Raw genomic sequence first — 15937 nt, forward strand, 5'->3', positions numbered from 1 at the left:
TATTTGGAAAATATATCCTTATTTTTTTCTGCTCATAGTGGCATCATTGTTCACTCTGCATTCCAAAAAAAGAAAAAATTGAGAAATAGTTTTCAGTAAAAAATTTTGAAAAAAGCCTTGAAGGTTACTTTCCTCCTAGAAGAAGGAGGAAATATGAGTTTAAAAGAATTCCCTGCATATGCTGTTAATACTATGACAACAGTAGTATATTCTTGGAAAAAAATCATTGACTAAGAAGCTTTAGACAACTATTTCTTCCTTTGAAGAATATCATATCTTCCTCAAGCCTCTTTGGAAAATCTGTTTTGTCTAAATAAGAAAAATAAAATAACCCAGTTCTGTCCCAGGATCAGATTTTTATCAAGTTCAGCATGTGATCGTTTAGTGGTAAGAGTTCATGTCGTAAACTGCTCGTTAGTAATTCTCCATGACTCTCTCATATAACTTTACTAATCAGAGATGTTGCTATACTGCATGTTTTGAGGTGGCTTTACATAGCCTTTCACATCTACGGCAGCTATTGCTGATAAAATCTCCATCAGTTACCTCTTAACATATACCTAAAGGAAATGCATGCTTGCCTAAACCTCTCCCATTTCTTTACACTTTTTTGAATTAGCTGTTCAAGTGATAAGTAAAACCTCAGTAGACCTGTTTCATTGCCAAACATTTGCTAAAGTGTAGGAACGCTTCTAAATTCTGCGGTGCAGTTTAGGTACCAGAGGTGTGACAGAAAACCTCTGGATATTACACGTGATACTACAGTGTTCCTCCCCAGGTTTCCTGTTTGCCTGTCAACAAAATAAATTACCTTTAGCTGAGCTCCTGTAAAAGAATGAACTCAGATGTTTCTACATGGCATTGAATTGTATTGTGAATGAATGTTGCGGTAGTTACACACGTACGTATTTAGGTATGTTAATTTTGCTAAAGGTAAATACAATTTCTCAATAACTATATACTTGAGAACCCTTACGTAAATATTTAATTGCCTCTTATGCAACTGAGTGTCAATACAGCAAAGCACTTTAGTGTAGGTCTAACATGGGAATCAGTTAGACTTTCATTGTGTTTAAAGTGAAGTAAAAGATGTAGTGTTTTACTGGATCATCATGGTTCACAGGAAATTATAAAGAGCTTCTTCCTTTCCTTCCCAGAGTCTCCTAAATTACTTGACTCTTCTAAATTAATATCAAATGAAAGTAGACTTTTATTAGGCTGATAGTGAAAATTCTAGATGCACAGAGACAGAAATAAACTTATTTCTGTTTTCTGATGCAGGTTGTTGTTTAGTTATACCAGCATTGACAGCTGGTTTTTTAACCTGTTGTCAAATAGAGTCTTAACCATGGACCAAGTAGAGTCTTTCAGCTGTTAAATGTCTCATCATTCTGAAGTGTTTGGGACATTTTCCTCACTAACATGCAACCTCTATTTATCTACTGCAAATTAATATTATCCAAAGCCTTTAAATTCTAATTCTTATGCAGAAGTGTTTTTATTTTCCTTTCCCAATGAATCCCAATTAGAATAATTATTTCAGGAGGCTGCGAGTGGGGAAAGAAGCAATTAAAACATATGCCTTTGTTAAGACCAATGGAAAAATCCTTTTGATTTCAACATAATCCTGATTTCCTCATTATTACAAGAACTAGCTCATAGTGGCCATATTTCAGTGAACTAGGCCATCTCACACTTGAATATGTGCTGGAGGTGGGAACAAATACTTAATTTCAAAATAATTAATGGGATTACATGGCAGAGCAAAGTTTCCACAGGAAATGAACTGGAAACACACTTGTTAGTCCACAGAAATTGCTTCAGTTTACACTCTTACAGCACAGTAAGTGTAGTAAATGCAAGATTGTTAACCTTTATTTGTTGAAAAAAAAGTGAAAAATGTCCACAGTCTCATTTTTACTACAGAATGTCAAGTAAACACTTAATGTAGAATAGGTGATATATAAATTCGTGTCTTAATACATGCAGTGTTGCAACCTGTTGGTGTCACCTTACTCTTAGACAGTCCTAGCATAGATAGACATTTCATTATGCTGCTTAAAGAGCTTGACTCAAATCTTGTTAATGCACTGAGGACCCTTGCATTAAGTGTAAGTTTATAAACATAGAATTTGCACATATAAATCTACAAGTACATGTTTTCTCTGGAGAGTTTCTTGCCCCAAACTACCTTGAAAAACTTTCGCAAACGATTTATTTTCCTCCATCTGCTGACTTGTTACAGGGCAAGTCACTTTTTGATTAAAAAGTCTGGAGGAAAAAAACAGTGAAATAAATTAATGTTTTATCAGATGTTAGCTTTTTTTTCAGAGGGAATAAATTAGGAAAAAGTAAATTGCTCACATTTTAATTAGAAGAAGAAAATAGTGGGTTTATGCTTATATTTTAAGGAGAAATTATTTTAACCAATTACCCAACCACTGGGGAAATTAATCTAGAGCCTCAGAATTACTGTCTGTAATGTAGAAGAAATCCACACTGTCAAATCAGATAAACGATAACTTTTCAAAAGCAAGATTTCAGTTCCATTGATTGAAGCTATTTCTGAGGCATCTAGATAAATGTGGGTTTGAACAACTAGAAAAACAACTGCATAAACCGATTCATGCTGGGGAAGAAGACTCTATTTTGGATATGAGAATTTTGGTGCATAATTTTCACTGTTACTTTGGAGAAACACTTTTTTTGCTTTTAATTTTTCAGTTTTTGGGGCAAAGTGGGAGTTGGCATTGGATTGTAGAAACTTATGACAACATAAACAATATTCTAGAACCAGTAAACTCCATTTATATATGTAGATTTATTTTTTACTTAATATTTTCTACTTTAGATCTGAGATAGTGTCATGCTTTCTACTTGCTGTATATAAAGTATAACAAGAGGAATGAGTTTTATGAATTGTATAGATAATAAGACTCATGCCCTGTAGTTTCTAATTTAAATATATGTGTGTGTATACATCTATATACACATATAAAAAACTATATTGCTTTTACATTGAAATTATATTTAGAAATACACTTCAGTCTGTATTTTAGACTCAGATTCAGGAAAATGTATAAGGAAGTGGCTTAACTCTGGATATAGTTACAAGTGCTTAACTTACAGTATTTTCCTGTTCTGCTATACTTCACACAATGGGAGGTATGATTAGTGTAATCATTTACACTAACCTGCATGATGCCATGTGAGAGAAACCTTGATTGGTGTTATTTTTTAATAATATATTGACTGCATCCTTGTGGAATTCACAGCACTAAAACCTGGTGTAAACTGAGTCACTGAGAAATACGACTGAAAGAATGACACAGTATAAAGTTGTTATAAACATTTACAGATGCATTATTTGAAGGTGTTCTGTGAGGAAGAAAGAGGACTGTGTGGAACAGTCTAAAAGTAGTTATCTGTTTAGATAAAACATGGAACTAAGACAAGGCATATTTAGAATAAATGTAAAATATAATTTGAGATCAGTGAAACAACCTTCCAATTGAAGTGGCAATTGCACAGAAGGCAAATGACAACAGATCATTGATCTGATGATTGCACATCATATTAGAGACATACTTGTTTATGTTGACACTTCACTTTATGCGATGAAAAGCTTTTAGCCACATTTAAGAATGAAACTCCCATTTGTCACCATACCTATCATTCTTCAAAAAACAGATTTTGAACAACTTCTCCCTTCCAAGTGCATGGCTTTTTAGCAGTGCAAAATAAATCTTACTCTTTTTTCTAAGTTCTGCTGAAGTTCCTGGTTATATGCTATCCCACGGTACCTGAGTTTAGTAACCTTTCCTTATCAATGTCATTTCTGAAAGACCGTCCCTTTGTTGAGATTTAAGAACCACATAGGAACAAGCAGTGACTTTCGATCTCCCGTAAAGAAACTCCCTCAGTTAGAGCCGGAAATTGATCTATTTCTTATTTTGACATATAAAAATTGAGTGTATTTTCTCAAACGTAGAGTCACAGCAGGCAGATAATGTTGATACAGAAAAGTTAGTGTTGAAATGCATCATCTTCTTCTTGAAATGCATTGCTTAGTGCTAGATATCTTTTTCTGTCACATTATTTTTCCCCTTCCTTTTAAAAGGAGTCTGATGCTTAGAAACAGAATACTTGTTTAAGATCTCATCAACTCTTGCTGTTCATTCTACACTGAAGTCGTCATCTGCTGACATATAATTATTTTCACAGCAACCAGTTATGATGTATCAGACAGAGCATTCTAAATTAGGAATAAGGAACAGATAAGTGCTAAAAAGAAATAATACTTATGATCTGGTGAAATTGCCCCTTGTGATGAAAGGAAGAAAAATTAAGAGGGGAAAGAAGAATAGGTCAGGAAAACAAAAAAGCTTGACACATGCTGTACCTTTCCAAGCAGAATATTTTTTAGGTCCTTGTTTATACAGAAATTTGATGTCCATTATAGGAAAAAATCATGCGCTTTCATAAAGGGAATTTCCAAATATGGTAATTTATTTAACCAAGTAACTTTTAATTTTGATAAAAGCAAGCTTTCACTGGGAGTAAATAGTTACAGATAGGTAGATATAAATACATATATGATGAGTGGGAATATATTTATATAAAAATATGAATAGTGAGCATGTAAACTACAAACCTATTTTGAGTGAGAGTGCGTAGTTATAAATGTATGTATTATGAAATATGAATTCACTGCAGTCAACAGGAATTTTGCCTTTTTTACCAAATTCATCCTTTTGCAGGGATGGAAGGGCAGAGGGGGAAAGAATGATAGTAAGAAGCCATTTGATTTGTATTGAGTTTAATACTAGTGAGATAGGCCATGAGAATGTCTTATGGCAGAAGCAACCAAACTTCTTGCATCTTCGAAGCAACATATCAGTACTGCATGTGACCAAAAAAGCAGATCCCTCTAACTGCTGCTGCTTTGCCCATATACCATGCGACAACTTGCACCACACCTCCTCCTCTTTCTCTCCATTTTTACATTATCATCTTCCCAATTTAGTATTTGCCTGCCTTACTGCTGTGTTCTCAGATACAAGTGTAAGACATGTCTATAACTGCCTGCCTGTGCAAGATACTGTGATGGTGCAGATGGGGGAGCTGCTAGCTACTGCACAGTAACAAGACATTGTGTGTCTAATTTGGTTTTCTGTTTTTAAGGTCTCCTGGCTCTTGCTCTCTTTATTTCTACACGTTATTATTGTTTCAGATGGGTTTGTTTCTCAGGACAACAGTGCTAACTGTCTGAATGTCTAGGAAACATCCAAATAAGCTTGTGTATGGTTTACACTAAAGTGCTTGTGAGTTACGTGGTGCTTACAACATGCAGTTTGGCTAACATTAGTCTAAGTCCTAATATTGCCTGTCCTTTTTCCTTCCCTAAATTTTCTGAGATTTTATTTTACACTTTAAAAAGAAGAAAAATATTATAATTTGTCTTTCTATTGCATTTATTGACTCTTTTGATTCTTGCACTTTCCCTGTTTCTATTGAATTGTAGGATGAAGTTTGTCCCAAAGCAGATGGAGATCCCGTTCAGCGGTGTGTATGGGCAACTGCTGTTAATGTAAAAGACAAGTTCATTTACGTAACTCAGCCCACACTTGACAGAGTTCTTATTGTTGATGTACAGTCTCAGAAAGTTGTACAGGTATTTATTTCTCATTTTTAAGTTAATATCTAATTTGGACACAATAATTTAAGGTTTTCCTTCATATTTAGAAAAAAATGCAGTTGGCTTGAGAGTAAACACAATATCTAGAAAAAAGCTCATCTACTTTTGACATTTAGCAGCAGTTTATGTTTAGTAACTGTTCTTGTCAATAAGCAATTGGGAGGCAGAAAATTAACATGAAAATACCTCTTATAAATATTAATCAAGTGGTTGAGGAAGCGAGTTCTTTGGGAAGTTTCTGGCTTGAGGTACTTTTCACTTGAAAATGGAGATTCATTAAAATAGAGTCTTATCACAGCAATGTGTCTATCAGTTTTGACAGGAAAGGTCAGGAGGTTAGGTTTGGCTACGGAAGGTGGAGGAATATTATTCAGTAAGCTTTTCAGACAGAGAAATTACTGGAATTGTGGAAGACCCAACACTGCCCTTAGTCAAGATTGGAGACTATGAATTTGAACTTCTTCTCTATTCCTCTCTACTGTGTAGGTAGTACTATCAGTTTCTCAGTCTCTGGGATGCTGGAGATACTCTGCTTAGTCAAAATAATTCATTGGGTAAAAGAGAGAAATCAATGCTATGGTACAGGGATTAATGCAGTCTTATAGTTTGTGGAAGACCAAGGTACAAGGCAATGCTAAAATGGATATTAGGTTTCTGGAGCTGTACAGTTCCCTCAGAAGAGCCTGAGAGAGTCACAATATATTCCAAATGGTCAGTAGTCTTACTGGGATGGAGTAAAAATTTGATGTTTAGTTGCTACCACTCAAATCAAATACTATAACCACTGTACTCTTGTCTCTCTCTCTTTCTTTTTTTCCTTTATATATCTGGTAGTATCAATGATATCATTGTACTAGGAGGTTAAATAGGGGATTTACATGAGGACAAATTTTAGTCCATGGAATTATTAAAGACATGTGAAAAAGCATTTAGAAAAAAATAGCCATAAACTCATTAAATTCTAAAAATATATTTTCTGAATATAAAGAGAATATTTAAAGTCTTAAAGTGTTTGTGTTAACAAGGCATATGGAAAAGGCAAAATCATAATATTTTTTGCTATTTGGTTTCTGCCTAGTATTACCACCATATTACACCATTTTTCTTTCTTTTTTTTTTTATTTAATCAGACACATACAATAGAATGTATTTCATTATATAGTCTTTAGTCCTCCAGGATGATGTCATTTGACCAGAAAAATTAGTTTTATTTCACTTTCAGTGGCAAAAAAAAGTCAATCAATTATAGTTGGGGACTGTCAACAGTCCTGTCAGCAGACAAGGGGCTTGTTTTTCAGTTGGGTTTGTTTGTTTGTGTTGGGATTTTTTAAAGTACATTACAGATCATATAAAATCTTGACATTTACTTTAAAAGCAGAGTTGTTCTTTTTCTGAGATAAAATTATTTCCTGGGCAAAGAGCTCTGAAGCTAGTTAATAACTTGTTAACAATCCTGCTCTGATTATCAGAAGGAAGGACACTTGTAAGTGAAACTGATAAAGAGGTTTTGACACCACACTGGGTGTTCTGGTTCAAATTTTAATCATACAAATGTGCCTAACATCTACAGGGTTACTTACAGTATCATCACAATCATAGGAAACAGATGTTCTTTAGCTAAATAAAACATGGTGTTTTTTTTAAAATTAGAAATCTAATCTAAATTGTTAATAAAAATATCTAAATAGAGTTTTTGTTCATGCCATTTGCCTTTTTCACCAATAAATGAATGAAAATCTTTAATGCATAGATTATATATCATATATTAGGCTCTGGGGAGGCCTTATTATGGCTTTTCAATAGCTAAAGGGTCTTATAAGAAAGATAGGGACAGATTTTTTAATAGCGCTTGTAGTGATAGGACAAGGGGTACTGGTTTTAAACTAAAAGAGGGTGGGTGCAGACTAGATATAAGGAAGAATTTTTTACGGTGAGGGTGGTGAAATACTGGCACAGGTTGCCCAGAGAGGTGGTAGGTGCCCCGTCCCTGGAAACAGCCCCGGTCAGGCTGGACGGGTCTCTGAGCAACCTGATCTAGTTGAAGGTGCCCCTGCTAATTGTAGGGGGTTGGACTAGATGACATTTAAAGGTCCCTTCCAACCTAAACTATTCTATGAATCTATAATATTAGTGTACATATGTATTATGTAAATAAATGTAAAAATTAAAAATACATAGCAAAATAGCAATTTTAAAATTACATTAACTTAACAAATAATTTGAATTTTAATAATTTTGCATTCTTTAAACATCTTCATTTTCTATCTTCTATATTCTATGTCAGCTGGCTCAGCAGACGTAGCTTCCTCAAAACCTGACCTATCCAAATGGTGACAGGGACTTATAAAATGTTTTCTTCAAAACGTTAATAATAAAAAGTTAGTAATTTTTTGTTATTTTACTTTTTTTTTGTTTTGTTAAATTGACCTTTGCATATCAAAGTAGAGATGAACTAAGTGGATAATGAATTTTTGTTTTCTGAAAACAAGACTTTTTTTATAACCAATTCAATATATTTCTTCAGGAAGAGAGACTAAAAAACATAGTCTTACTGCAGTCCACATATTTGAAGGACTGGAATCTCTGGCAATGGTTTCCCTGGTCTCTGGCTGACATTCATGTGTCATTTTGCTTTCCTACAGATGATGGATGAAATACCAATTTAATTGCATTTATTAGCATTTAGACTCCAGTGGCAAGAGCATATTCTGCCTTTTGAGCTCACTGAAAAATATGAGAGAAGTTGGAGGTTCTTTTAAACTTAGGTTTTATGGAATAGTTTGATTGGTAGACTCTTCTAATTTGCCTTCAGTTACATTAGATATTATTTTACTAAGTACTTTACCATTAACTGAATGTTTAGAGATACTTACCACAATGATGTATGTTAATTAAAAAGTAAAATTCAATAAATTAGCCACATTAAAAGTACAGCCCTCCCCCAGAAGTGATTCTCCAGTTTTTGGAAGGAGTTAGATAGGTTGCTGTTCTATCACATAATTATTCAAGTTTCTGTAATGAGCTGAAAAACAGACATACTGGGTGCCTAGGTACTACACAGAGCTTTGTGCACTAAGTCTGTGCTCCTTAGCAAATATATTGAGCTAAAACCAGATACTCCACAAACCTTCATGCTAGTCCAGGAAAAAAAAAAAAAACAAACCACTTTCACTTTCAAAGGAATTTTATTCTGAGGGATAGAATAGTATTGCTTTTCCATTACTTTAATAATATCCAGATCGTGAACTTAGGGAGGTATAAGATGAAATTTATCCCACCTGTGGAAACCTTTTGAAAGAACTACAGTCTCAGTTTTGATGGTTCTGGGATGTTTAGATATTAATGATAAATTATCTTTCCATGTCGCAATACTTAACATAGACATTTGGTAAGACAATATGACTAAGGGATAACAGATGAACTGGATAAGTAAATTAAACCGAGTGTGTTACTGTCACTTTTAGGCACCTGAGCAGAATTTCTGCTATTTGTTACTGACCTGAATATTATTTCCTGGGATACACTTAGCCAAATACATGGGAAATGTGCTATGGGACTTGCTCTGTGTGCAGCTTAACCATGCTGGTATTCAAAACAGACTTAAAAAAAAGCAAGTAAAAGTAGTTGCAAACAAAATAAATCATGAAAGCACAAAACCTATACAATCTTTTACACATAGTATGAGACTATAAAAAATAAAACCACTGCTGATTCACAGATGGCTTTTAGAATTGAAGTAAAGCTAATTTGGAATTTAGTGGCAAGTCAAGAGGTATTTTGTTCAGCATTTCTTATAACAAGCATGGCCCTGTCTTCCTTAGCTTTTAACAATAAGCATTTATTTTTGGGTTCGGTTTTTGCAAGCAGCAAGATTTTTTCTAACCGTTAAATGTTGCTCTACTCATATCATATGCATGTAAACAAACACGCATGCAAACAGGAAGCAAGGAAGGGAATTCAATTTCTCAGTCAGATCAGTGTCTTTTCATTACTTACAGTACTGCCTAGCACAGAAAAAAAAAAAAAAAAGTAATTGATTTTTGGAAAATAGTTACTAAGCTGTTCAGAAATGAGAGCATTTTGCTACTAGACTGCCTTTTCTCTAAGTGTCATATTAATACAGAGGATATTATTTACATTTTAACTATTTCTAGTCTATATCTTGAAGAAGAAACCACCTATCTGCTCTGTAAAACCAAGTTTTCAAAAATGCATACTCTAGTAGGAACAAACGTGGAGAAAACTTCATATTTTGAAAGTGAGCAGCACTCTTAATAAAAATTCTGCCAAGGTGCAAAAAACCTAAAGACAGCTAACAATGTGTTTGAAAGGGCTTTAAGTTGTGTAACTGTGCTGTTTTCTGTGTAAAAATAATGTTGATTTGGTTTTCCTTATTATGGTGTTTTCTCTGAAGTACTACTATGTATGTTATATTTATTCCTTTCTACTGTGAAAGTTAACATAAAAGATGTGTGTACAGGCGCACATGTAACAACAAGATTTGAGAATGATTTATTTCTGACAACTGTATTTATCAAAATAAGTACTTAAGGAAGATTGTAGAGCAGATTAAATTCAAATGTATTGGAAACATGGATGGTGTATCTTTAGAGAGATATGTGTAGACTTTCTGATTTAGCCAGGTAACTCATTATAACGTTAGTATTTGCTTTCATTTGTAAATTCTTGAAAGCAAGCACTGTCACCTGCGATTGCCCAGTATTGCTTAGCAGTGCACCATTAACTGGGATGACTTTGAGGCACGCTGAAGTAAACAGAGCTCATCATGGTTCAGTCCACACTGTGCTGCTGGCAGATCAGCCTGGCTAGGTAGAAACAGCTGTGAAAGCCTGCTTCTGAGATGCTCAGTTCCTTTATGCTGCTGGCTTCTCTCTTGGGAGCTGCATTAACTGTGCTTGGCTCCACAGGCCATTCCTTCTCCTTCTCCTTCTTCTCTTGCTTCTTCTCTTTCTTCTTCTCCTTCTGGCAGTGCCAAGGCACAGACCCTGAGCACAGCTGGCACTCATTCGGCAGAACATGTACGGGTCAGACCTTCTGTCTGGGGAAGCCAAAAGGAAATTTGACACACCTGAACAAATTAGCTATACAACAGCCCAAGGATTATTTTAGACAACTTGTCTTCTAGCCTGCAGCAGGAAAATGTTATCAAACACAAATGACCTTTTTCAAGGGGTATCCTTTTGATTTTAAATGAGCCATTGAGCAACCTGGCTTCATTTTCTATTTTCAAAAGGAAAAACAAATTCTGCCTAGATGAAGCTGTGGCTTGCAACACCTCAGGAGTACAGTTAAGTATCATCAGCAGTCTCAGCCAGCCATTAGTGCATTATCTTGAGGATCTACATCATTAGTTTAAATTAGGTTCACTTAATTAGCCAGCTGGTACTCTCCTTGACAAACTGATAAACAAGCTGTGCTTTACGGTTCCATGATGGTGAGAATAAAAAACAATTTCCACCTATTTTTTTCTGCTTTAATGATGAAAATAGAAAGGTAATCCCCCCAGGTTTTTACCTTGAGCAGAATGTCTCTTAATCAAACATGTTGTCCTCCCATTTCATACCTCTGAAGTCTTCAGTTCCTCTCATAATGAAGTGCAGAGCTCGACTGTCTAGAAGGTTTTGTGGTCTCAAGAGACAGTGCTCAACGTTGTAGTGAAAACACTTTGGTTCTGATCACAAGTCTACTAAAAGTAGCAACTGTAATTGGAAAACATAGGAAAACAATCTTTTCAACTGCAACAAAATATACCCAGTTTAGCAGAGATAGGAAGCTTTGGGTTTAGCAATATTGTGTTGGTTTTATGCAGGAGTGTGTACTAACACCTTGCATTGATTTCAGTATGTGGCTTGAGAATACTCTTCCCTTTTTAGCTATTTTCCAATAATTGGTTTAGTTTTTAAACTGATACGTATAAAGTGAGAGTGATGGTAGAGGAGGAAGATAAGTACTTTTTTACTTGATTTAAAACCTTTGTTTTCAGCTTCTTAATATTTCCGTATAATGTAATTTTGATGCCAAATGTTAGTGCACATAATGAGTAAAAATCACTTTTTCAGCAATTCAGTAACTTTGAATCAATCAGAGGGCTGTTTCAACAATTGGCAACATAGTTTTTAAATACAGTCTGAAAACATCAGGAAACGCATGTCCAGTCATCAATTTAATTCAAGCATATATATTATTTTTCTTTTGAAAATGTGACAGAAACTAAGGATTTCTATTGTTATTATGTTTCAGGCAGTAAGTACAGATCCTGTTCCAGTGAAACTACACTACGATAAATCACATGATCAAGTCTGGGTGCTAAGCTGGGGCAACATGGAAAAGAATTCACCAACTTTGCAGGTGAGATGATCAGAAATATGCAAGGAAATCTAGACAAGTTGAACCTTTGTGTAATTGGAACATTTTTTTATATTTTCCTTTAAGCATTAATATCATGACCCCAGTAGCAGCAGTGAAATGATTTCAGGTAGCCAGAAAACAATTCAGACAACTGACTTTGCTAAAAAAGTTAGAGATTATTTTCAACACCCTTACTCAGAAGTAATAATTCAAAATTGATAGAATAAGGAATACAGCTGAAAGCAGCAGCACGTTTTGTAACTGCCAGCCTTTGAGAGCAAACTTGCTGTTTATGATGGTTTTGTCCCTAATCAAAGGATAAACTGGATTTTAGGCATATTCTTATTTCACTAAATTATATTGATGCTCTGGAGGTGACAAGCTCCAGCTTTATTTACTGGGGTTTTTTTCAGATGTACAATATTAAAAAGCAAAAAAATGAGTAACATTTGAAAACACCTTTTTAGCACCTACAGACTCTTGGTAACTATGAGCATGCAAGGTAATTTGTGGGAGTTTAGCTTTCACTCGTCCCTAGAAAATGACTGATAATTGAGTCAATCTCACCATGTTATAAAGCAACTCATCATCTTCGCTCTCATTTTTCCTTTCAGTACAGATAATTGATTATTTTCTTTTTTTTTTGTCAGCTCTTAAGTGCATGTATACCTCAAAGAAGGTTCGAGATTTAGGGATTCGAGGAAAATTGGTTCATAGCAACTTAAGGAATGTGTAAACTCAAATCAACTTGCTCTTCTGAAGTATGTCTGTGCTATGTTGAGTTACCTCATGCTTGACAAGAATTGGGAGTATGCATAGCCATAGCTTCCTGTGGATCAGTTGACAACATCTTATCTTTTCACTGTGGCTGAAGTGCTTAAGAAATTCCATCTCACTCTAGGATCTAGTATTAAAAAAAAAAAAAGGTAAAAAGAAGACTTTGTTGGCACCAAGAACTGCTAGAGGCTTTAGGAATGTAAATGAGTAAATACGGACTCAGTGGTGGGAAAAAAAGGGGGGGGGGGGGAAGTAAATATGAAGATTAAGTGGTCAGGTATGTAACAGTTCTCTGAAATCTTCAATGCTGATCAGCTTTACTCACTGTCATTTGTGTTCTTTTTCTTGGTAACTGAAGGATAATACAAGAGATGGAATACAGAGGCAATACTGTTAATTTATTTGGACACAGATTAAATTTTGAAATAGTATGTCTATAGTTTATAATGATGTTACTTTATGTAGGTGATAACACAAGCCAGTGGGAGTGTTTCTCATCACACAATCCATACTCAGCCAGTGGGAAAGCAGTTTGACAGAGTAGATGACTTTTTCATTCCAGCTACAACCCTTATCATTACCCATATAAGGTAAGTTTTAGCTGAATTATAATTAACTTTCAAATGAATTATATAACATTGTCTCCAAAGAAAACATAATTTAAAAAACTTGAGCATCTGAGACCATGCTCCCTACTTCAATATTGGTTTGAAACACCCTTCTTCATAAACAAATTAAATGAGAGTTTTACTGAAACCAAGCTCAATATCAGAATAAACACATTTATTATAATTTTTCTTCCTTATCTCACCAAAAGTTACACTGCTCTACATAATAAAATTGAGATGTAATATCATCTGGGGTTTTCTTGAGGAATTGATAACTGTAATATTCAGATAATTAGCTAATTTAGGAGCATAAATCTTAATTTGTAAATAACATTTACTAATTTCTTCTACTGCTCAGAGTAGTTGCCATATATAGTATTTGCCATATTGTATCACATGTATGTTGTATTGGAGTTACTCTCTTGATTAATGGACCAGAAAAAAACACTTCTGGAGTTCTAAAAGGAGTTGTGTTATAACATAACTTAACTCTTTATGAACTGGCTTCTCTTGCTCATTCAGTTCTTTCTACCTGTTTTTTCATCAGGCTCTCTGTTTTCAAAACAAGCCATGACTGAGCATGTAACATAAACTCTGTTTAGATGCATGAATAAAATCAGTCTTATTTCATGGGTGCTGAGTTTATGATGTTAAAATGGTTCATATTGTAATCCATGCCAGCAAACACTGTAAATTTTGAGGACTTTAGTTATTTCTCTCAGTGAATGTAGGATTATCTTTGTGTTTGTCCAAAGAACAGACAAGTTCTGGCTCTGATAGAAATACTCTAAGTACGGAAGAATGGAACAAAGTGACCAGTTGGATTTTAAAAGACATATGGGACAGAGAAAGAGAGTGTGAGGAAAAGAGGGCAATACTTAGTACAGGCATAAAGCAGAAATCTTTTCAAGATCTCCTCAAGGCCTCTTAAATGAAAATCTATTTTTCTTCCTCAAAATACATCAGTAAGAATGTGAAATATCATTTTCTTTTCATATTTTTTCCTGTAACTTTTCTACCTGGAGGGATTGAAAAATTCTGCAATCTAGGATTTGTACATCTGAATATTGCATTAATATGTTAGCACTTTATATGTTTAGGACTGCTAGTTTCTTTGCAAGCTGACACAGGCCCATTTCAGCTCAAAACACCTCTGCAAATAATTAACTCAATTGTTTATTCTGCTCTTCCAAGTTCAAGTTTCTATAGAAATGCTTTCATTAGGATGATCTTAACTGTCCTAGACATCATCATTTACTTTTAGCTAAAATCTCAAATTGCATATGTAAATATGCATCTCCATTAAAAAAGACATAATTTCTGATTATAGTGAGTGGTAGTGTTTTAAATGTGAAAACATGCAATTTAGGATGATTTTACAATTGATTCCAGAATTTACTCTATACGTGCCAGTGATGAATCTAGTCTTCTGTATCAAAAAACATTTGGCTTCTCCTAAAGAGGTTGTTGATGAAAGATAATTTTTTTTTAATTTTCTGCAAAACTCTTAACTAACAAGTAAATTAGCAATCAGCTATATGCAATTTAAAAAGGAATGTGTAAATTAATATAGCTGAATAGTAAATTGACTCTAAGTACCATTACTGCCACAGTTTTTGAATTGAGTAGATAAATGCACGTTGTATCCCTGAAGTAATCTGCAGTCCTCATACTCAGCTTTAGAAAAGCATTAAATAATTCTGCTACATTTGGAACAGGTATGACTTGAGAGAACAAATGTTACTGCTTCATGAACTACCAAGTCCTAGAGGTACTACCCCAACAGAACTGGCATTTAGATACATTAATTTTCAGGTAAGTAGGAAAAGAAAAAGATGCTTAGGGATAAACATCATACAAGGAGGGAAACCAGGGTTGGGAAAAGAAAAATAGGCCCAGTCCAAAGCTAGTGAGGAACATATCTTGTCTAACTCAAACAATTTTAAGTTGATATTTTGCCTAAATAGGTCAAGTAGGCGCTTTCTGCTTTGCATCGTGAGTCACAGCTACCTTCAACTGATGAGTCATTTCACCTGCCCTGTATGCAATTTAGGAGGAAACAGAATTAAAGAATAAAAGAGAACCCACAGAAATAAAAAAAAAGGAATATGAAATTCAATTAAACAGTAAAAGAATAAAATTGAAGAAGTAATTGCAGATAGATAATAAATGTACATCAATTCAGGCCTAGCATAATTATCTTGTTGTGACTTTTACACACCCACCCTCCACCCCACCCCCTTTTTTTTTGCATTCACATGCCAGATAAAGACCAAAAGAAAATATCTGGAGTCTGACAAAAAGCCTGCCGTAGTTTGTCCAATGCTAAAACTACAGATGTGGGGATTTTAAGCAACAAAATCAATTCAACAGCAATTAACTATTTTACCTACTCATGAGCTTACTTGAAATGCAAAGAATCTTATTTTAGTTTTCTAAAATGCTATCTAATTCTGAGTGAATTTTCTAGAAAAGGAAAAAAACC

The 15937-nt window shown here is 34.4% G+C and overlaps 1 protein-coding gene across 3 annotated transcripts in view; it reads left to right on the forward strand.

Moving 5' to 3' along the window:
- FSTL5 (follistatin-like 5) overlaps positions 1–15937 on the forward strand; it is a 306883-nt gene that overhangs the window by 263830 nt on the left and 27116 nt on the right. For all 3 annotated transcript variants that reach the window (XM_010586080.1, XM_010586081.1, XM_010586082.1), the window contains 3 exons: positions 5525–5674; positions 11960–12067; positions 13310–13434. In XM_010586080.1, coding sequence (XP_010584382.1) covers positions 5525–5674; positions 11960–12067; positions 13310–13434 — 383 coding nt within the window. The remainder of the gene's footprint in view (positions 1–5524; positions 5675–11959; positions 12068–13309; positions 13435–15937) is intronic.

This window comes from Haliaeetus leucocephalus, unplaced genomic scaffold, assembly GCF_000737465.1.
Source record: "Haliaeetus leucocephalus isolate CR32 unplaced genomic scaffold, Haliaeetus_leucocephalus-4.0 Scaffold140, whole genome shotgun sequence".
NCBI classification, from domain to species: domain Eukaryota; kingdom Metazoa; phylum Chordata; class Aves; order Accipitriformes; family Accipitridae; genus Haliaeetus; species Haliaeetus leucocephalus.